Source organism: Ostrinia furnacalis, unplaced genomic scaffold, assembly GCF_004193835.3.
Source record: "Ostrinia furnacalis isolate ACB-3 unplaced genomic scaffold, ASM419383v2 OfSCF0216, whole genome shotgun sequence".
Classification (NCBI taxonomy): domain Eukaryota; kingdom Metazoa; phylum Arthropoda; class Insecta; order Lepidoptera; family Crambidae; genus Ostrinia; species Ostrinia furnacalis.
Genome location: NW_021130455.1, coordinates 1,176,444 through 1,200,973, shown reverse-complemented (window position 1 = coordinate 1,200,973; position 24,530 = coordinate 1,176,444). Strand labels below are relative to the sequence as shown.

At 39.9% G+C, this 24,530-nt stretch overlaps 1 protein-coding gene across 1 annotated transcript in view; it reads left to right on the top strand.

Moving 5' to 3' along the window:
- The window catches only part of YME1L (ATP-dependent zinc metalloprotease YME1L), a 38,279-nt gene extending 16,306 nt beyond the window's left edge, over window positions 1–21,973 (top strand). Inside the window, exons 10-17 of the mRNA XM_028310356.1 lie at window positions 99–262; window positions 12,951–13,116; window positions 13,774–13,856; window positions 14,745–14,845; window positions 16,586–16,737; window positions 18,112–18,218; window positions 20,762–21,018; window positions 21,840–21,973. Coding sequence (XP_028166157.1) covers window positions 99–262; window positions 12,951–13,116; window positions 13,774–13,856; window positions 14,745–14,845; window positions 16,586–16,737; window positions 18,112–18,218; window positions 20,762–20,912 — 924 coding nt within the window. The 3' untranslated portion in view covers window positions 20,913–21,018; window positions 21,840–21,973. The remainder of the gene's footprint in view (window positions 1–98; window positions 263–12,950; window positions 13,117–13,773; window positions 13,857–14,744; window positions 14,846–16,585; window positions 16,738–18,111; window positions 18,219–20,761; window positions 21,019–21,839) is intronic.
- The last annotated feature ends 2,557 nt before the right edge of the window (window positions 21,974–24,530 follow it).

Here is a 24,530-nt window from a genome sequence, read left to right as displayed (position 1 = left end):
CAGAAATGTGACCACCTGTGACAAGGACGGGGACAAAAAAATCATGAAATTCGTGTGACGTACTTTATGGATGGCCCCTAACTATGCTCCATTCCCAGGTGAACGTGCCGACCCCAGACTACAGCGGCCGCCGGGACATCCTACAGCTGTACCTCGCACGCATAGCGGCGCATCCCGGCGTCGACTGCGACGTGCTCGCTCGAGGCACCACCGGCTTCACCGGCGCCGACCTCGAGAACATGGTCAACCAGGCCGCGCTCAAGTGAGTCCAGCGCACAGCGGCGCANGTTTACCCTACCTACCATAACATAATTATTTTGAAGATTATTTGATATAGACAAAAAATAATTTATACAAATCGAATTATTTAAAATAGTATCACAATATTGAATATCTGGTGCTCATTTCTCTTATTTTTGAGGACCAACAAGTAACGATAAGATATAATTTTTACATCTCAAAATTTTTTTGCGTAGTTCAACAGAGGTTAAAATATCGACCGATTTCATTTATTTTGTCTCAAAGAAAGAGGATCAATCATTAAAATAGATGAACATTTAGATTTTTTTATTTGCCGTTTTTGCTAATTTAAAAAGATCATTTAAATACATGCCAAAAAAAATAACCGTAACCGAAACCGATTAAAAAGTTTCGGATAGTTTCGGGTAAAGGCGGAGTTTAAATCTTAATATTTTTAATATTTGTTACTTATCTGGCATCCCCTAGCACCATTCTGATATACCCGCATATCCGTAACCGTATGCATAACCGGAACTTCATATCCATAACATCCCTAATGCAAATAGTCTTATGCTTGAAGACTGATATAAGTTCCGTTGAGGGAGAGCTCAAAGACTGTCTTTTTAAAGAGGGCAATAAGAAATTCGCTTTACAATCAGAGAAAATGGCAGTTCAATTGAAAATGAAGGGTTTACTCCCACAGGTAAACGTGTTTTGGCTTCTTTCTTTTATTTTAAATATGACGATATGAAGACGAATTACCATCTATGCAATAGTACGCGTGTTAGTTATTTTTCAAATAATAATACAGTTCAGTCCAGTTAAATATTACTTCCACTTCAGGTTGATATAAATTGATTGACATACCTACTATTAATATTTTATCAAAGTTCATAAAAATGGAGAGACATGTAAAAAGCTGCCAGTATAGGTAGGTGCATTCCTGTATAATAGAGTCAGTTATTGAACAAAAATCTGTATTTTTTTTACATTCGCCAGTAATGAACGATGCAGCACTACAAAGTACTTCGTAAATAAAAACATTTAAGTTTAAAATCCCATGAAAGACTGTCCAAATTTTGTTCTCACAGAACAATGGCTCTCGTTAAGTAAGTAAATCCTTCGTAAACTCCATCTAAACAGGCCATTTTATATTAAATTATTTTCAGCATTTTCCTATGCTTACCCATGGCAAGCTTGTTTGAAATGTAAACAACAAAAATAATATCGGAGAAAGGAGAATTCTACCAGATCAAAATATGATGTGGATACTAAATCTATACTAATATTATAAATGCGAAAGTAACTCTGTCTGTCTGTCCGACTCTCTTTCACGTCTAAACCACTGAACTGATTTTGACGAGACTTAGCATAGAGATAGTTTAAGTCCTGGGAAAGGACATAGGATAGTTTTTATCCCGGTTTTTGAAACAGGAACGCGCATGTTAAAGTTTTTGTGACAGACAAAATTTCACGCAGGCGAAGCCGCTGGCGGAAAGCGAGTTATTAATAAATGTATTAAATGTTGCTAATATTTGTAACACCATTAATATTTCAGCAAAACAATAGGTGGTAATTTGGTGGTTTCAAGTAGACCTGTATTAAATAACATTTTTCGACCAAAGTAAAGTTTTCCCAAGGAACACAGTGTTACATTCTCGTAGAGTTTCTTTCGACCCAAGACTGTAAACTTTACCCAAGGAAGAATACTGAGTGTATTACATTCTCGTAGAGTTTCTTAAAAAAGTCCCTCGACTGGAGGTCAACAGACCGCGTACAAACTTTTGTCATGCATTTCCAGTCATGATTGATGGTGTACGAAAACAGATCAATCATTGAGTTTATTATTTTACTTTTATTTGAAACGGGTGAGTTATTGAAAGTACGGGTGAACGAAAATTGTACTTCACATTACAAATAGTAGTAATTTATATCAATTTGTAACATCTAATTGATTAGGTTTGTGAATTGCGAAGATCTATTTTAAAACAGAAAACATATTATGTTTACTGAATTCTCATCTCAGTTAAATAGTAGTTTTAGACAAGCTTTTAACTTGAAAGTTTGGTTTCACAGTTCGGTTTTCTCAGAGGTACGAGTATTTTCGCTTGACGTGTAGGTAAATGCATGTAAGCATTTACTAAGTACTAAGATGTTGACAGCACTAAGAGGCATTGATAATCCAGTTTTTAAACTTTAAACATTTTATTTCAAAGGCAAATTCTTTTCAACCGACTTCAAAAAAGGAGGAGGTTCTCAATTCGACCCGTATGTTTTTTTTTTCTTTGTTTGTTACGCGATAACTCCGCCAATTATGAACCGATTTGAACAAATCTTTTTTCGGCGTATAGGTAATACCTCAAGGGTTTAATAATAGAAAAAACAAACCCCAAGGGTGGAAAATTGGGGATGAACTTTTTTATACGCAATATCTCCGCCGATTAATCAATTTGAACGATTATTTTTTTGTTGAATAGGTATTATCAAAAGGGTGGTTTCATGCGAATTTGAAGAAAATATTTCACCCCCAAGGGTGGAAAATTGGGGATGAACTTTTTTATACGCAATATTTTTAATTTTTAGTTTTTTTTGTGTTCACGCATTTGAAGTCGGTTTTTTTTAAAGTTATTTTTATTAATATATTCATCTTTTGTGGGTTCTTTACACGTAAAGTAAAGAAACTCTTTCATTCGAAGTGATAGATTGATAATACTTAGCACATGTTATGCCATCGCAGTCAGTTAGTTTGGCTTTTAGTCATTTTGCATCGCGAATGATTCGGACCGCGGTATGAATTGCATGTGCTCTTTTTGAAAACCCCACTCCTGTTTAGCCATGTCAGATACCTTTGTGGTGGATCTTACTACATTATTATTAGTTAGAACATTATTATTATGTACAGATATAAAAATAAGTCTCTACCAGATCATCATCATCATCATTTCAGCCATAGGACGTCCTCTGCTGAACATAGGCCTCCCCCAATGATTTCCATGTTGACCGGTTGGTAGCGGCCTGCGTCCAGCGTCTCCCTGCTACCTTTATGATGTCATCGGTCCACGTGGGGGTGTGGACCTCCCAGATACCTAAACGCAACTTCATTAATTAAATAACTTACGTTGGAATTGGCTCATTATTTTAACTTGTAAAACTCAGGCCTTACCAGACACTATTTGCAGTAACTCTGCCTCAGGTGCACGCCTGAGCTTAGTTGTAGTTGGACACATTCAATTTGATACTTTACGAGTATATTGAATTGTTTTACAATTAAGCTGAAGGAAAGAGTTATTCAAGAAACATCTTTAATCTTAAAAGATGTACCTATTTAATTCTATCAAGTCGTCACGTTTTATTTCATGTAATGTCTACGACGCTAAGACAGACGCACATAATAAATCTCAAGCTACATAACTTAGTAACAGGTCTCTTTTTCTATCAAAAAGTTAAAAATAGAATTATATTACAGATTGAATATGAGCCGACTTATTTCTGTTCGCTATTGAGATATCATCAAGATGAATAAAGTACAAGTCCTTTAAAGATAAATGCCGAGAAATAAAATTGCGTAAGAATATCTTTAACATTATGTAAGATATTTATAATACGAGTAAGTAGGTAGTAGGTATTGGTTACTAAAAAACATTTTGCAAAAAATAATAAAATAAGGATTATTATTATTTTTTACACTTTCTCCTTGACTAGCACGGATAATCTCTAACAGAGCTTAACATAGTTTCGGATCTTTCTGTCACTGTCGCTCATACTGGCATTTGGCTTTGAGTGAGAGGGCTGGCACCATTATAACGTTACTTGGGAGTAGACCCGTCAAGTTCTACAGGTCGAAGTGAGAGACATTTATCCATAAGTGGATTCCTGTTCGTAATAAGGAAGTCGTTTAAATCGTGGGCATAACTACTATCCATTCTATAGAGAAGAATAGTGCATTACTGAACGATGCTGCGTTAGAGAATGTTTATACATATATGTTTGTAGTGGCCGGTGGGCCTAAATGTTGTTTTTCATTTGTGTGCTTCGTTGTTTCGTAGATATAATTAATACTCAAGATCCGCAGTGAAACGAGATTATATTTACAAAATCTAGATGAGGAATTGCATTACTTGAGGAAAATCAAGTCATGAGCGAGAGAAAAAACAAAAGAAGAATATTGGACGCCAAAAAAATATAAAACATTTTCTTGGTGGCCAGTCTCCAAATTTAAATTAAATTTGAATCTGCTGGTTAAGAAAATCTGCATTCTTTTGAAATCAAACCAAAAGAAAGAAACGAAATATTGTGGCAAAGCGTATACTGATTTAAGACAACAATCTTATCCGTTTCCATTGAAAATTTAACCTTTTGTGAGAAGTATTCCTTACAGTCTAAATTCAAAACCGCTCGTTGAATTCGAATGCAAAATCATTAAAATATTCCAACGGTAACAACGCCTGCCATAATAATAAACCTACATACTTTTGACTTTCAAAGTCATATTTTAACTAGTTTTGGCTTCAATCCAATAGATAGTGTACACAGACGCTATATTCAGTTAGATGTGTAAATTATTCAACGCAATTATGTACTAACTATGTAGGTACTAATAGTTAGATATTATGTTATGTTGAGTGATACTAATTACTCTTCGTAAATACTTATTTAATTAAATTGTTAATGTATTACAGCTTCAATTATGGGAGAGACAGAGGTGAGTTATAACAGAGCAGAGTTGTGTTGTGACATTGTCGATTTTTTGGAACCTATTAAATACAAGCTCGTAACAGTGGGAGATTATTAGTTCAAGCTCCCAAATCTGCGCAAATTCGTGTAATAAAATTTCATTTTACGATCAAGTTTATCTTTCAACGCGAGTTTTAAATTCTAGTATATTCAGGAACAGTTATCTTTTCCAAGAATTTTCATAGTGACGTCGACCGCGAATTGTGACGCATTAAGGCTTAATTAATGTTGTAATCTAAAACTGCACTGCACTGGCTGATATAGTGCCTTTAATTTGCGATATTTACGACCTAGCTGCGAATACCACACTTATTATACATACAAGCAAGCATGTCCGAAGATTGTGATACAATCTTAAGCATAAAAGCAGTTGGAATTGGCTCACTATTTAAACAAAATGAAGAAAGATTGACCCTGCGAGTTTCTAGGTTGACCTTGTCTGGCCCGCTACCAGCTAGGGAAGTTTTGGGACTAACGCCCATACTTACAAACGATGCTTGCTTAAGTGAAACAGCAAATCGAAAGCACAGCGTAGAGCTTTGTGATTTGTTCGTGTGTCACCCTGTATGTCCACACGCACTGTGAGACCTCATAGTAATGTTTGTGAATACAGGTTTTACTTCACTAACGCTGCCGATCGACGCTGACTTGCAAAGTCCTGGATTTTGTGATTTCCCGACCGGGGCTTAACGTAAGTGCGCCTATTAACGACCCCCCAAAATTTGTATTCTATTACCGCCCTATTTTTCTTTCTTTCATAAAATACATAATAACAGGTTCCAGAAAACACGTTACCTAAAAAATATCTAGATATGTTTATTGACTATCACAACGATTAAAGTTTGTGTTCGTAAATAACCAGTAAACGGAGTTATTTGACATTAAATGGGACGCGCCCGCAACAGACGCACTTTTCATACTGACGCGCTCCCAGCTACTTAAGGTGCACCTTGTTATTAATTAGCGATTTTAACACATTTAAAATGAGTATACCAACATGTTTTTGCATAACAATATTAATTCGTACTTTAGTTTCCTTAATAAACCCTCAATATAGCCCTCTCGCTGTATTTTTGTGGCTTAAATACAATTTTAAATAAGGGCGGTAATAGAAACACTTTATATAATTTGGTTCCTAATAACGACCCATGGCGTTGTTAGAATTTTGATGAAGTTTTTCATTTTAGTATTTATATCTTTAACTACGCATTTAACCTCCATTTTGTTGTCTTGATCGATTCATAAGAATATTTCACATAATTAAATCAATTAACGCCATACGTTAATTGTCATAGGTTTGGCATAAAACTGCAATGAACATTAAAGAATATCTCTAATAATGTATGACAATAGATTTTATAAAAACCTGTTAAATTCTAATTAGTACCTATTTGATATAAAATAAAACCTAATAAAAATGATGCTTCACTAATCACGTCTTCATTAAAGTAGATATTTTAGCTGGTTACTGTTTTTTTTTACGGTCGCTAATAGAATAAAGTAATGTTCATACTTAATTCTATTACCGCCTCATAACTATAACGCCACCTGCGAAGACTTATAAGCCTGTATTTTGTATATAACTAACATTTATGACATGACACCAAACCAATCATGCGTTATCACAACTCCTACTATGAAACTTTTTAAGATATTTTGAATAATAAAAAAATATTTAAAATAATTATACAGACCGTGTCCATTGTCTATAGTTTAAATTAAAATACACAATTACACACAATTAAATTCAAAAACATAAGTCAAAAAGTAACTGAAAATTATAGTCAAATTAAAAATAAAAATAAAATATTAAATGAATATTTAATTTTATTAAAACTCAAATATAGTTTAAATAATGACCCCCACTACTCACTAGAACACCGGGTACCACGTAATCAAGTATAATAGAGGAATTTATTACTCTACTATTTTTGCTTGATTTATTTATTTATTTTTGAGAAGCGTGTCTTTTAATAATAAAAAAAAAAATAAAAAAAATAGACAAAAAAAAACAAATTTAACTAAAACTAAAAGCAAAACAAATTTAACGTCAAAAAATCAAGTGGTTCCCGAGCCTCTGAGCGGGAATCGAACCCATGCCTCTTGGAATATACCCAATTGAAAAGCAATATTCTTAGCGGTCGGTAATAGAAACAGAAAAAACGTTAATAGAAACACACCTCGTCTATAGGTCGGTAATAGAAACAACTGCTTTTTCAGATTAAATTGCTTTTTATTAATTATTGTGTGATTGAATACTAATTTTTACTACTTGAATTCAAAGATTACTTCATCATTGTTATAAATAAATTAAAGTGTCTTTTCTATCACCACGTCTTATATCTAATTTTCTAACTTTTATCCGAAGTGAGCTTAAACTGGCGGTAATAGGCGCATTTACGTTACATTCAATAGTTTCAAAGGGTCTTGCTGCACTCAAAACACACAATATACAGCATATTACTTGAACACTTGAAGCGGCATTTACACTATTTTGCGGTTTTTCACTCGCACGCGCGCGCCATTGCGAGCTTCATAATTTCATAATAAAATATTATTAAATTATTGACCGTTCCTGTCGAATTTCAGTTTTCGTAGTCTACTTCCGGTACAGAGGTGACACCTGGTGGCTTATTGCTAAAATATAAATATTAAATCTCATTTTCAACAGCTCATATTCTGTCTGTCTAATGTACGATGTTGGACCAAGCCCAATTAATATGGGTATAACCAACCATACCGACAACATTTAGTGCAATCTAAGTATTGAGAATACTTATAAATTCTTATTTTAACACAAGGCGTACTAGTACCATTTTCAGCCACTCGTCATGTATTTTTAATGTTTCGCAAACAAATTGGAAAAGCGTATCTCTTTACAAAATCACTTTACTTCTGTCTGTCAGTCACAAGATTCTTCAAACAAGTTATTTATGTAGACGGTTGAAATAGATACAGTAGAAATAAATGTACGAACACAGTTGTTTAGAAGAAAAACCGTTAAACCAACGAAAGTATTGTTAGATTTATTTTTTTGTGTCGGGAAATTTTATCATCTGTCAATTTGACATGAAAAGAGTCTTTTCCAGCTGTCTCTTACATTTGTTAACATTTCGTCGCCGCGACTTTTTTGAATGTAGTGAATACAATAAAGCTCTTAAAACCTCTGATTATAATTTTTATAATAGTTTTTTGTATGCATTAATGATTTCCTAACAGTTACTTAGCAGGTTTACAGTCTGTGTACATTTCAAAAAAGTTGTTGCTATAATGACGACCTATACCTATGTATCGTTCGTTTCAGCCAAATGACGTCCACTGCTGGACAAAGACAAAGTATAATTCATTAGAATGATAACATTTGTATGCACGGTAAAATTGTCTCTCAGTTAGCAGGCTAACTAACGTCCGTATTCAAAAACATTACTATTAGGTCTCACAGTGCGCGTGGACTCACAGGGTCACATACGAAACAATCATAGAGCTCTATTCAACGCTGTGCGTTCGATTTGCTGCTTCACTTAAGCAAGCATCGTTTGTGGATACGGGTGTAACAGTCTAGTTGTTGATATCACAAAAGGCTTCAGAGGTACGACGACTATATTGAAATCAATATTGTACACTCCTAATACCTCCATTCCAGGAAGCTGCTGGTTCACTGCATACAATATCACAAAGGCTTTACATCCGATATCATCGATTAACTAATTGACATGTAACGGTTTACTAATTGGCTACTGTTGCACATCCATTTCGTAGATACAACCTGTCGGAGTACAACCAGTAGGTACTATTGAAATCCAGCAAGCGTAAACTTTGTTTGCAAATTGACGAGCCTTACACGAGAGAGAAAACCGACGACGATCTGGACCGGTCGTTGTAGAAATCTTTGGGAGACCTTTGTCCAGCGGTGGACGTCATTTGGCTGAAACGAACAAACGACCACGTTTCAGATCCATATACCATCACTGGCAACACACACTGCTCGAAGACTTTTGTCTTGAGACACTGCGGTATTTCGGACGTGAGTAGGTATATTGCGTAGCTTCCCGAACGCTGCCCAGCCGAGTTGGATTCGACGATTGACTGGCAGATAATGCCACCTGGCATTAAGTCCGCCACTGTACAATTGTATGTGCAAAAGTGTAAATAAATAAATAAATAAATAAATTGACCTCTTTCTCGAAGGCTCAAGGTCACCCAAAGGGCGATGGAGCGGGCCATGCTTGGAGTTTCCCTGCGTGATCGAATAAGAAATGAGGAGATCCGCAGGAAAACCAAAGTAGCCGACATAGCTCGCAGAATTGCTAAGATCAAGTGGCAGTGGGCGGGGCACATAGCTCGTAGAGACGATGGCAATTGGGGCAGAAAAGTTCTTGAGTGGCGACCACGGGCCGGAAGACGTAGCGTGGGCAGGCCTCCTACTAAGTGGACCGACGATCTGGTAAAGGTCGCGGAAGGTGCCTGCATGCGGGCAGCGCAGGACCGTTCATTGTGGAAAACCTTGGGGGAGGCTTTTGTCCAGCAGTGGACGTCATTTGGCTGAATTAAACAAACGAACACGAGTGAGAAAATAAAGCTTCTATGACTAGAAAAAGATAAGACTAGAAAAATGTAACTTAATATTGTTATTACATGTAACATTAGGTAGATAATAGTATAAAAAAAGTAAATTGCTAATGTACATAAACTAGTCTAGAGAGCTTGATAGATGAAGGCCATTTACATAAGCGAATGTAAAGAGAAAAATTCAGAAAGTTCAAGGCAAATTTTAAGTAAGATGAATGAGAATTACGTTGCGTTTTTCAGACGTACAAATTGGCACACCTATTCGCAGAATTGCTCCTAGAAATGTGGAGCTACTTAAGCCACAACACAATATACAGGTTAGGAAACCACAATTCCAACCCAATCGGAACATACCGGGAACTCCAGCCAATAAATTCCGTACAGATTGTTCCCAGGAAAACACACAGCACAGAAGAGTCATAACTCACAATCAACATGAGTTTTAACATAGCGTTTTAACAAACCACAATAATCGTGTGTAAGTAGGTACAAAATACGAATTTAGACACACAATCCTTGGATGAGATACTCGTACCTAATTGGATTTTTACGTGAAAAGGAGTTTATTTCCCAGTTCCTATAAATTTTAGGTAAATATTTACTCGTTTATGCAGATCCACGCCTATGTTTTTTTCTAAAAAGCTCACTGGAGCTTTACCTACCTACTGAGGTAAAGTACCTATAAAATTGGAACGTTTGCTACATATTTGATGTTGTTTTGTATTTCTCTTGCGAATCTCAATGAAACGCCACTAAAAAGAAGAAATATCATGTCAATAAAATACGGAAACGACTAAACTTTTGCAGTTTCATAGTTGTTTAATTCAATATTTCCATAATAAGTACCTACTTTTTACCATCGCAACCTTGTGATTTGCTTGTGACTTGGTTCATAATCATATATTTGACCCACATACGAAATGTAATGAAGTCAATGAGCGGATAAAACAAAACTGTATAATTGTTTATCATTTAAATCGTATTCGAAAAAAACCTGTTATAAGCTCGTAAACTCAGCTAGCTGCTTAAAAACCTTAACACTTTACCGAACAGTAGCCCAGACACAATAGAAGTTTAATTGTTATGAATGCTATAGCAGTTCACTGTCCATGAAAGTGTTAAAAGAAAAACTACTTCAGATTATCAGGACATAATGTACTTAATGAGTGTGTAAAACTCAGAAAAAAAATGCAATACTTACCTGTAGAAGTCCTTACTAATTTTATTATCCAGACTTTATATTGGAATTATCTGTTTACCTACCACCAGAATCATATCTACCTACTTGCATTTTATAGTGCTCGCAGCTTGATCATTGATTTTATATCGTTATAATTTTATTGTGTTTAATCTGCCTATAGACGATACAAAAGCCCTCGAAAGATGGTTAAATTGCTATTGTGTAGTATTGAATAGATGTTATTTTTGATAAAATGAATAGATAATTGCAAGCGTTCAAGACTTCTTGGTATTCGTTAGCATAACATAAAAATCTCAATCTTGAATGCAAAACAAACAATATTATTCAGTAGACCGCACCATTGAAGTTTTTTTTATATGTAACGGTTTACTTCATTATCGATATGTTACGGCTAAAGATAGATGTGAACATAAACTTAAGATTAGCCGGATAAACTTAAGTTTATTTTCGACGAGGTGTTAATGTTAGTTTCTTCTATCTTTAGCCGGCTAAACTTAAGTGTAACCGCAGGCCCTTGGCTAAAAATGTAGAAGGAAATGGAAAAGGAAACAATGTAATAATGTTTACTATCTNACCTCGAGAACATGGTCAACCAGGCCGCGCTCAAGTGAGTCCAGCGCACAGCGGCGCATCCCGGCGTCGACTGCGACGTGCTCGCTCGAGGCACCACCGGCTTCACCGGCGCCGACCTCGAGAACATGGTCAACCAGGCCGCGCTCAAGTGAGTCCAGCGCACAGCGGCGCATCCCGGCGTCGACTGCGACGTGCTCGCTCGAGGCACCACCGGCTTCACCGGCGCCGACCTCGAGAACATGGTCAACCAGGCCGCGCTCAAGTGAGTCCAGCGCACAGCGGCGCATCCCGGCGTCGACTGCGACGTGCTCGCTCGAGGCACCACCGGCTTCACCGGCGCCGACCTCGAGAACATGGTCAACCAGGCCGCGCTCAAGTGAGTCCAGCGCACAGCGGCGCATCCCGGCGTCGACTGCGACGTGCTCGCTCGAGGCACCACCGGCTTCACCGGCGCCGACCTCGAGAACATGGTCAACCAGGCCGCGCTCAAGTGAGTCCAGCGCACAGCGGCGCATCCCGGCGTCGACTGCGACGTGCTCGCTCGAGGCACCACCGGCTTCACCGGCGCCGACCTCGAGAACATGGTCAACCAGGCCGCGCTCAAGTGAGTCCAGCGCACAGCGGCGCGACATCCTGCACACCTGGCGCGCATAGCAGCGCAGCCCGGTGGTGACTGCGACGTGCTGGCTTGAGCACATGGTCAACCAGGCCGCGCTCAAGTGAGTCCAGCGCACAGCGGCGCGACATCCTGCACACCTGGCGTGCATAGCAGCGCAGCCCGGTGTTGACTGCGACGTGCTGGCTTGAGCACATGGTTAATCAGGCCGCGCTCAAGTGAGTCCAGCGCACAGCGGCGCGACATCCTGCACACCTGGCGCGCATAGCAGCGCAGCCCGGTGTTGACTGCGACGTGCTGGCTTGAGCACATGGTCAACCAGGCCGCGCTCAAGTGAGTCCAGCGCACAGCGGCGCGACATTCGCGCTCAAGTGAATCCGCTCTGGCTCCTCAGGCCCCTAGCGCCTTGGTACTTGCGGCCCCGGCAACGAGTGGCAACACCGGTTTTAAAACCGGTTAACAGCATCCGGGGTTCAGATTAGAAAGACCGCCAGATTCAGACCCAGAGGTCCCGGGTTCGATTCCCAGTGGGGGCATAATTTTCTGTGTGGTTGGTGATACTGCCACCATCTTGCGTTGTTGTGTTCTAGCAGTTAAATCGCTTCCACTATCGGTCTGACATTCACTTTAAGGCGAGATTTAGGCCAAGAGCTTCTACAAACACCTGGTACCTGATTGTGATCACTACATAATTTTAAGATCAAATCAAATTAAATAACTTTATTTGCAGAACAAAATGTCATGATAATACAGTATCTGAGTCAGTTCCAAGGTCGAAAAGCCCCTTTTTTGTATGGAGTTTTGACGGATTCGATTTTCGATTCGATCAAAAAGTGCGTTTTGTCTAGGGGGGCTGGATTGACTAAAATTAACTGTATGCGCCTGGTACTACGAATGAATCTCCCATCAAAAAAACTCATAGACTTATGCGTCTCATATTACTTGTAAGGTATGACAGTTTTCAAACCACCTCCATTTAATTTTCCAAAACGTCATCACAATCTACTTCTCTTCCAGGGCGGCGATAGACGGCGCGAAGATAGTGACAATGAAATACCTGGAAGATGCACGAGACAAAGTCCTCATGGGGCCTGAGAGGCGTTCGCGGCTGCCTGATGAAGAGGCCAACACCATAACTGCTTACCATGAAGGAGGGCATGCGGTGGTGGCTTACTATACCAAGGTAAGGGTACAAAATAATAATAAGTACTACGTACAGAAGGTTTTCTTCGCGAAGGTATTTAAAAAATGTATGCTCAATGTCGTCAACAATATGGTGTAATTTAGCTTGTCTCAAGAGTCGAGCACCGTTTTCTTGACATACGTTAGTGATCGGTACTGCGCCGAAGTCATAGGGCTTACTTCGGTAAATTAATGTGTGACATGAAGTGCCAATCTGCGGAAAATGGCGGAGGAAATACACGATTAAACATGAATTATATTTTGTGTTTCTATCATTATTCAGGCAGTTAAAATACTGCACAGTATTAATTACACCACCGTTTTTTTCTACATTCCATCATACATAGTTTATTGTCTTTACAATGCAAATGAGTGAAAAATACACGTGCGTGCGCTCGTGAGTGTCCTGTCGATTAAATATCCCAGGAGGTGCCGTCGCACATGATTTGTTTTCGATGCAAACTCGCCGAGATGAACAGGCCTGTTAAGGGCCCTTTCCCATGGCAATCAAGTGTCAAGTGTAACGCTGTACGCCACCAAGGTAAGGTGGCTGCTAGAATACCTCTTTGTAAATCATAAGGTCCTGGCACTTTGATACAATCGTGACTCAAAACAGAATCAGTTTCATACATTGCTACATATTTATTTATTGTTTCAGGACTCGCACCCTCTACACAAAGTGACGATCATACCTCGAGGGCCTTCATTGGGACACACAGCGTACATACCTGCTAAAGAGAGGTACATTGAAATGTTATCTTTATTGTAGAATATACAAAACTTAGAAAAATATAGGCTTTTAAGAGGCACAGACGTGTATCAAGATGCCATTGTGTGTTTGAACGTGTTTGGAAAGTGCTTCGCAAATATTACTTGCGTGAGTTTCCCTGCGTGGATCAAGTCATAGTAATGGAGATCCGCAGGAAAACCGAAGTGACAGACATAGCCCGCAGATTTTACTTAACTCAAGTGGCAAAGGGCGGGGAAAATAGGTCGTTCCGGTGTGGTGACCACGGGCCGGAAGGCCTCACTAGGTGGACCGACGATCTGGTAAAGGTGGCAGGAAGTACCCGAATGCTTTCGTCGTGGAAATCCTTGAGGGAGGCCTTTTTCCAGTTGTGGACGTCATTTGGTCGAAACCGAACCAACCTAACGCAACATTTCTTCCATACATATTAGACTAAGAGACCATACCATAAAATTTTATGTATAATATTTGGGCAATAATTTGAAGTATTTTTCCCAACAGCCAGACAGTTTTGACAGTTCCAACTCCTTGCCAGACAGTTTTTTTAGGGTAGCTCCCAAAGCCACGATGACCCAAACTTCATAATTCACCAACATTATATCCTATATTGGGAGCATACGCTGACAAACTTTCAGCTTTTATAAAATGACGTACATAGGTTTGGCGTTCACTAGCTCTTACGCCCGTATTCACAAACGATGCCTGCTTAAGTGAAGCAGCAAATCGAACGCACAGCGTTGAATAGAGCTCTGTGATTGGTTCGTGTGTCACCCTGTGCGTCCACGCGCACTGTGAGACCTCATAGTAATGTTAGTGAATACGGGCGTATGTCTATATTGTTTGTGGACTCTTCAAGTGTGTGTTTATGCTCCATCCGCCAGATACCACGTGACGAAGCAGCAGTTATTAGCCATGATGGACACGATGATGGGTGGCCGCGCGGCCGAGGAGCTCATCTTCGGGCCCGACAAGATCACCTCAGGTATGCGCTGCACTATATGACTACCTACTTTTGTGTGATATATTATTGGTGTACCGAAGTGCTTAATATGTCTAAAGCCTGGTCCGTGAGCACGTAGAATTTTGTCCAATGACCCCAAGCTACCCATCTTTATCGCTCGCGCGTAATTATATTGCTGTCGCGACTGTGCGACGGGCGCCCGCAGTGAGTGTGCGAGCGCGACAGCAATAAAACTACATCCATACGTAATTATTTTCTGTCTGAACTTTTTCTAAAAATATAATTTTAATTTTGAATGCATTTATTGTTGCACTAGAATACTGGATGCGGTCAGGTCAAATGAACGTAGTCCGCACTTGTCAGTTAACGTTCTTTGCTCGTGCTCGCAATCGCAGATCGCATCAATACAAAAGTGCACCAAGTCAGAACGTTTTTGAGTAGGCGCACACCGTTAATTTTTAGTTGGCCGATAGTTGTGCCCGATTTTCAACCGGCTTCAAAAAAAGGAGGATGTTCTCAATTCGACCCGTATGTTTTTTTTTTTCTATGTTTGTTACGCGATAACTCCGCCAATTATGAACCGATTTGAACAAATCTTTTTTCGGCGTATAGGTAATACCTCAAGGGTGGTCCCATTTAAATTTAATAATAAAAAAAACAACCCCCAAGGGTGGAAAATTGGGGATGAACTTTTTTATACGCAATATCTCCGCCGATTATAAACCAATTTGAACGATTATTTTTTTGTTGAATAGGTATTATCAAAAGGGTGGTTTCATGCGAATTTGAAGAAAATATTTCACCCCCAAGGATGGAAAATTGGGGATGAACTTTTTTATACGCAATATCTCCGCCGATTATGAACCAATTTGAACGATTATTTTTTTGTTGAATAGGTATTATTTGTGTTCACGCATTTGAAGTCGGTTATAATTTGTATGAAGAATCGGCCAAATCGAATCGGCGTAGTGTGCGCACTCCCATACATGCCCGTACTGATCAACTGCCCGACTAAACTATCGGCCGACGAAAAATCAACGGTGTGCGCCTACTCTTACTCTTACCTCAACCCGTCTGGTCAGCGTGGGAATGTAAATAAATAAATAATAAAATAAATAAATATCCTTGGACATTTTTACACTGCGCGTCTAGTCCCAAACTAAGCAAAGCTTGTACTATGGGTACTAGACAACGGATATAAACATACTTAAATACTTTTTTTTTTGTAAATACATACATTATACATAGAAAACACCCAGTCCAATACAAACAAATATGTTCATGCACATAAATGTTTGTACTGTGCGGGAATCGAACCCGCAACCTCCGGAATAGTAGTCCGTTTCGAACCACTACACCAAACGGCCGACACCGACCGACGAATGTAGGCTAAATCCTCATTTGACGTTTATTATTAGAGAAGATCAGGAAGGTCGTGCAGTGGAGACTGACACCTGTATTAACGTGATTGGTTCGTGTGTGACCCTGTGCGTCCACGCGCACTGTGAGACCTCAGAGTAATGTTTGTGAATACGGGCGTAAAGAACCTGCTGGGCTAGGATGTGCACCATGATAAAATCTTAACGATTTTAGATGACAAATGTATGGGCTTATCGTGCAAAATCGTTATGTCTAGCTAAATTTTTTTGTGGTTCGCATCCTAGGCCTGCTGATGATGATCATCATCATCATCATCATTTCAGCCACAGGACGTCTAAATCTAAACGGGAGTTTTAATAAATGTATGTTTGTTATCCACAGGCGCGTCATCGGACCTGAAGCAAGCGACGTCCATAGCGTGCCACATGGTCCGCGAGTGGGGCATGAGCGACAAGGTGGGGCTGCGCAGCATGGAGCCGCCGCGCGGCGCGCTGGCCCCCGCCGAGCCGCTGGGGCCCTACACCAACGAGCTGGTGAGTGGGTGTGTGTGTGTGTGTGAGTGAGAGAGAGAGAGAGTGTGTGAGTGAGAGAGAGAGAGAGAGAGAGTGTGTGTGAGTGAGAGAGAGAGAGAGAGAGAGTGTGTGTGAGTGTGTGTGAGTCTGAATGTTTGTGTGCGTGTGTGTCTGAATGTGAGAGAATGTGTGTTTGTGAGGTGAGTGAGCGTGTGTGTGAGTGTATGCGTGTGTTGCGTGTGTGTGTATGTGTGAGTGAGTCTTAATGTCTGTGTGCGTGTGTGTCTGAATGTGAGAGAATGTGTGTTTGTGAGGTGAGTGAGCGTGTGCGTCATCAGACCTGAAGCAAGCGACGTCCATAGCGTGCCACATGGTCCGCGAGTGGGGCATGAGCGACAAGGTGGGGCTGCGCAGCATGGAGCCGCCGCGCGGCGCGCTGGCCCCCGCCGAGCCGCTGGGGCCCTACACCAACGAGCTGGTGAGTGGGTGTGTGTGTGTGAGTGAGTGTGTGTGTGTGAAAGAGAGTAAGGGTGTGTGTGTGAGTGTGTGTGTGTGAGTGAGATTTAGTATGTGTGTGTGCGCAAGTGAGAGTAAGTGAATGTGTGTGCGTGAGTGTGTCTGAATGTGTGTGAGTATGTGAGTGTGAATGACTGAGTTTGTGAGTAACCGTGTGTGTGTGTGTGTGTGCGTGTGTGTAAGAGTGAATGTGTGTGAGTAAGTGAGTGTGTGTGTGTGTGAGAAAGAGAGTGTGTAAGGGTGTGAGTGAGAGAGTAAGTGTGTGTGAGTCTGAATGTGAGAGAATGTGTGTTTGCGCAAGTGAGAGTGAGTGAATGTGTGAGTGAGTGAGATTGAGTATGTGTGTTTGCGCAAGTGAGAGTGAGTGAATGTGTGAGTGAGTGAGATTGAGTATGTGTGTGTGCAAGTGAGAGTGAGTGAATGTGTGTGTGAGAGAGTCTGAATGCGTGTGTGTGTATGAGTGAGTGATTCTGATTGTGTGTGTGTGTGTGTGAGTTTGAATGTGTGTGTGAATTCACCGTTCGCGCAGAGAGACACCTCACACGTCCGTTAACCATCAATGCCAGGAGGGAAGAGGAGATATTCTTCATCATCATCATTTCAGCCACAGGACGTCCACTGCTGAACATAGCCCTCCCCCAACGATTTCCACAAGATAAAAAAAACTTCATTAAACTCATTTATTTTTGCTTTTAAAAAGCACTTTTACTCGTCCCAGTATTAACCCTACCACTGCTTCGGGACAATAAATGGGCCAGTGGAGGAGGAGGAGATATTAATATTAATGTGAGCGCTTTGAATCTATCTGTAAGCTCACTTGCATTTTAATTAATTAAATAAATTAATTAATTTGAACTCATTACAATGTTTGCGTTGCAGGTTGACGGCGAAATCAAGAAGCTTCTATCGGATAGTTACGAGCGTGCAAAAGCGATCCTTCGGGCGCATGCTAAGGAACACAAGGCGCTTGCCGATGCGCTACTCAAGTAAGTAGCGGTTAATACAGCTTGGACTCTCAAAGGTGACTAACGCCCGTATTCACAAACATGAGGTCTCACAGTGCGCGTGGACGTACAGGGTGACACACAGATCACAGAGCTCTATTCAACGCTGTGCGTTGGATTTGCTGCTTCACTTAAGCAAGCATTGTAAATACGGACGTAACACACAAACACGGTCTTATAGGTGCGTGGACACACAGGATCCCAAAAACCTATTCATGTGCATATACTGGAGTAGCGAAGTGACATACATGAACCAATCACCATTCAACGCTGTGCGTTCAACTTCGCATAGCGTTACTGCTTCACTTAAGCAAGCAAGTTTGTGAATACGCGTGTCAGTTACTTCCGCCTTTTCTTCTCAACACCAGCCGATATGTGGTCCCGAAGTGGTGGTAGGGCAAGCTATATTTGGGACGTGTATAAGCGCCTTGGACAGGGCCTACGTACTGAATAAATGATTTGATAATTTAGCCTCCACCAGGCCTGTTCATCTCCGCGAGTTTACATCGAAAACAAAACACGCACGATGGCCCCCTACAGGATACTATTCGACAAGGCCTCACATACGAGCGAACATTGACTCGCGCACGCGTATTCTTGTGTATGATGGAAGAAAATAAAGAAAATTGTGTACTAAATACCAGGGTTCGAGGATATATATCAAGGGATATATATCAAGATATATATCGGATATATATCCGATATATATCAAGTCGGTTTTGATGATATATATCAACTTTTAAAATTTGTTACTGTATTTGTACTTTTTGACATAAGATTTTTATTTTTTTAGTTGAATTTGCCGTATTTCAAAGATATTTTATGTTTTTGCTTTATTTGTCTGATTTTAAGTTATAAAAACATTAAAAACATGTTTATGTAACACATATGCAATAGTATTCATGAATAATACAATAAAATAATACTATGGCTTTCATACAAAATTGATATATATCAAAGTTGATATATATCGGATATATTTTCGAACCCTGCTAAATACTGTGCAGTATTTAACTGCCTAAATAATAATAAAAACACAGAATGTACATTTTTAAGTTGCCTCAAGACACTGAGAGGTAAATAAGTAGTTAATATTATTCATGATAATTCATGCTAAATCATGTATTTTCTCCGCCATTTTCCGCAGTTTGGCACCTCACGTCACATCATTTTACCGAAGTCAGCCCTATAGCTTCGACGCAGTGCCGATCACTGAAGTTTGTCAACAAAATGGTGCTTGACTCTTGAGACAGGCTAAATTACACCATATTGTTAATGACATTGAGCATACATTTTTTTAAATACCTTCGCGAAGTAAAACTTCTGTACGTAGTANTTGTAGTATGATTATAATTATATGATCGAAGTATTATTTAAAAATGGACATAAAGAGAAAGAAATATTGTGCGGCGTTCGGGTGTTTAAATTCTAAAAGAAATCTACCGGATTTATCTTTTTTTTTCGCTTCCCAAAGATGCTGAAAGGTATGTTGGCCATGTAGGTAATCAATAATTCTTAGGATAGTATAGGAACCTAACCTACTATGACTACTGCTCAGAATGCGTTCGTTCGTTTCAGCCAAATGACGTCCACTGCTGGACAAAGGCCTCTCCCAAAGTTTTCCATAATGAATGCATACTTACCTACATACGTACCTCATTACAAATAAGTAGATTAATTATTTTTTTTACTAGACACTACTAGACAGCAACCCTAACAGCGTAAGAAGAGTTCAGAGGCACGCGATGGAAAGAGACAAAACTTGTAGGTGAATAAAATTGTAGGTACGTAGTGCTGTGCGAGCTGAATTACACTGTATTGCGTCGCAGCAAGACTCGCATTTATTTAAATCGTCTTGCGGAGTAATCCTTCTGTACCTGTACTATTACTTATTCTGTGGTAGTACTGATTATTATTCTGTGCCTCCACTGCAAGAACACAACCGTCTTTCGCTCATTCGTTTCAGCCAAATTATGAGATTATGGTCTCTGACCTTTTTAGAGTAGGCGCACACCGTTGATTTTTAGTTGGCCGATAGTTGTGCCCGATTTTAAATTGTATGAAGAATCGGCGTAGTGAGCGCACTCCCATACATGCCCATACTGATCAACTGCCCGACTAAACTAAACTAAACCGATCTACAACCGTTAGTTTTAGTTGCCGTCTATGGTCGCTTTGTTGACTTACACATTAGGCATGTGAAGCTATACAGCGTCCATAGATAAAGAGTCAATATACAGAACTCATGATGTACGACTAACATATTTCTAAGAACATTGTTACTAACTCTACTAATATAGTCTCTAAGTTCAAATTGTTACTAACCAAACTATGGACTGCTTTTGTCTGAAAATAAATTATTTTTATTTTTATTATTATTTAAACTATCGGCCGACGAAAAATCAACAGTGTGCGCCTACTCTTAAAGTGAGAGAGAGGCATTTACAGTAGGATTTAGATTATGTACCATCTTAGTCAAATACCTGCAGCTGCCTTGTTCTGCATAAAAAAAACTTATCTTACAGATATGAAACGCTCGACGCGGAAGACATCAAGGCCATAATGAACGGCGACAAGGTGAAGGTGGAGCGACAAGGCCGCCCCGCCAAGGACGCCGCCGCCGCGCCGCAGCCCGCGCCCGCCGCGCCGCTGCTGCCGCAGCCGCAGCCCGCTTAGGTGAGTGGGAGACAAGGTGGAGGTGGAGAGACAAGGTGGAGGGGACAGCGACAAGGTCGCCCCGCCAAAGACGCCGTCGCTGCTGCCGCAGCCGCAGCCCGCGTAGGTGAGTGGGAGACAAGGTGGGAAGCGACAAGGTGGAGGGGGAGCGACAAGGTGGAGGGGGAGCGACAAGGTGGAGGGGGAGCGACAAGGTGGAGGAGGAGCGCCAGGGCCGGCCCGCAAAGGACGCCGGCCGCCGCCGCGTCTCAGCCCGCGTAGGTGAGTGGGAGACAAAATGGAGGGGGCAGCGACAAGGTGGAGGGGGAGCGCCAGGGTCTCCCCGCCACGGGTGATTGATAACGATAGGCTTGAGAGCGAAATTAAAAGGAACCTGTCAATTAAAAGGGATTAACAATGAGTAGAAACTTGCTTGTGAGTGGGGGGAGAGCTGTTTTTAAAACCACAATGTCTTGGCCTGCATCTCAAGCCAAGACATGGGGTATCAGTGATTCGAGGGGCTTAACAGCGAGTGAGGACTTTGTCAAGATTAACTAAGGCCGAGTTTCACTAACTTACTTGCGTAACCATGACAATAAGGCGGTTATCACACTGCGCCGCGCTCCGCCGCGGAGCGCGTGATTTTCATATAAAAAATCACGCGCGCGGACGCGTTGTCAGTGTGAAGTGCCGCGCGTGTTTTCTATACAAACTGAGGTACTTGCATACAATGATTAAATCTGTCGCCCCGCGCTCCGCGGCGGAGCGCGGCGCAGTGTGATAACCGCCTAACCAGTGCTTTTTTTTATGGAGTTTGACAGAATTTTGACGTTTGTTAAAGCTAAAGTAAGATCGTGCCTCAGCCTTACTGTCTCTTATAGGGTTAATTTAGTTCTTCTTTTGTATCTAATTCGTGTACAGTCCAGTAAATTTTCGCGTTTGTTCCAGGCCGCAGCCCGCTAGTCAATCATCAGTGAACGTACAAATCAACAGAAAGTGACTCTGAAAATTTTGCAGGCCGTCTCCAACAATGCAATGTTTCATACAATTAATTGAATAAAAATAAGTAAAATCTGATTTAATTAGTGAGAGTTTCTTTTGTAGATTGCTCGTGGCTTGCAGACACGATATTATGTGTTATAGGTTTAGCGATTAACTCTATCAGTGTCTGAGGGTATGGAGACCTCAAACGTCAGTGCGACTTCAGTGGGTCTAGACAAAGTGCAAATTATAATCGCAAACTAGTCGATAAGTGGTCGAAAAGCCCCTTTTTTGTATGGAGTTTTGACGGATTCGATTTTCGATTCGATCAAAAAGTGCGTTTTGTCTAGGGGGGCAGATTTGTATGCTCTGTCACGTCAGAATTATCAATGTTAGGCCGGCAATACACGGACCGCTTGAAGCAGTCTGGGTCGACAGCTTCAAAGTGAACTGCAGAGTTCTATGGACGCACATACACGAACCGCTCGAGCGGTTGCAACTGATTCGGGCGGTCGACAGCACGGTGAATTTACATCATTCTGGGAGTGGGTAGTCAATGTGAAAAAACGCTCAACGGTTGGAATGTGCAGGTGTCAAAATGTCCATACGGACCGGCTGTTAGTGTGGCAAAAAGTATGAACGTCTAAATGAGCAATGGTTAAAATGATCTGAAGTTAAAATGTCTTCGGGTTTATTCGAACAAGCGTCTTATTGTGTAATAGCTAACGTGAACACGTGTTTAAATGCATCAAGGTAAAAATGACCAAAAAAACTTTATTGACTAGACTACAAGAACATTGAACATTTTGACATTCAATTTTATTAATTTAATCATGAGCACAATATATCAGTTGATCATTTTATCTATCACACCTTTTGTTGTATTTTGTGATGTTCACCATTTGTAACTAAAGCACTGTAACCATGGTAATGATGTACATTTTGACACTGGGACTTTTAGACGTTCATACTTTTTGCCACACTAACAGCCGGTCCGTATGGACATTTTGACACCTGCACATTTCAACCGTTGAGCGTTTTTTCGCATTGACTACCCACTCCCAGAATGATTTTCATCGTGCGGTCAAGCAGTCGCCAGCCATACACTGACTGCGCGAGCTGTCGACAGCTCTCGCGCAGTTACCTCCGCCCACTTTCTTCATTCCACGGCGCGCGCGCTTGTGATTTGTTGAGCAGTTAATACCAACTGCTCGAGCAGTTATCACTGGCAGCTTCAAGCTGATGACTGCAAGAGCGGTCCGTGTTATCCGTGTATGTTGATCACTAACTGCTCGAGCTGTCCGTGTATGGCGGGCCTTATCCCTCCCGTGCCGCTTCCATACCTCAGGCATTCACTGACTTAAGCACTAGAACTATAGAAATAACTTTTCAATCGGTATTTAATACAGGGTGGTCGTGTTTGTACATAATGTATCCTTGACATGTTTTTAAATCAATTTATTTTAAAACGTAAAAAAATAGCCACCCTGTGTTAATTTGGTTGGTCGTATTACATTTCCAGCAATGTTACTGTGCTTCCTAAGCTTAAAATGTAGATTTATAAATATTTCGTAACTTAAATTATATTTTAGTATGAAAATGCAATTCTTACCGCAATATGGGAATATTAATAAAAATATTTTAAAACCTTGACTGTAATGTCTTTTTACCTTCAAATTCCTCTAAAGCCAATTTACAAGATTTTTGCTTCTGCTAAATGCTACTACAAATTAATGTCTAAATTCCAAAACTAAATAAGATTAAATAAAGAAAGATTTGATTTGATAAATAATAAAATCATTGTAAATTAAATTAAATTCTCTTATAATTTCTTATAGCTACATATAATTTCTAATGCAATCTTTTAATATGATATCGTGTGTGTAAGCCACGAAATAATTTGTCAATGCTTGAAAAGATTTTATAGATGAAAGAAAACTTTCTCTAAAATTAGATTTGGTTACTCTGTTTTGTAAAACTTCCAGAAAAAAAAACAATGCTTAATCCATACAAGAAAATAACAAAAATATACTTAAGTAAATAAATTTCACCCTGTATATCTAACAACATGACTTCTTTCAAAGACATTAGTATGTGACCACACCAATGTGCCACTAGAAGGTCTTTCCTATCTTCCAAGGTATTGATTCCTAGATGAAAACTTACTGCCATAAGAAAGTTATCTATGAGAAATTTTCTCGCCAACATCTCTAATATTATATTTTATTTATGTATGTATACTGACACTCGAACATAGATTGACCCGATGTATTTCAACGAATCACTGACTTTTTTGAAATTCGCTACGTAATGGACTGTTCGTGTTCATCTAAAATGTAATATCAATAAGTATACAGATAACTGGATATGAAATCCATAGTTTTATTTAGACTTGAAGACGGGCACTCGGATAACAGAGTAGGAATGTATTTCATTAGTTCATTCAGTTATTTACCAACCGAAATCATTTAAATTCCATAAAAAACGCAGTATGTACTGTAATATTATATGTAATAGACCTAGTTTTTTAAAAGCACTAGATGAACTTATGATGTATAGTTTGATAAAGTCCGTAGATTTCCTCTATGCAAAATCATAGGGTGTAGAAATGACGGCAAGACAGGTTTTCACTTGTTAAATAAATATTTTAGATTTAAG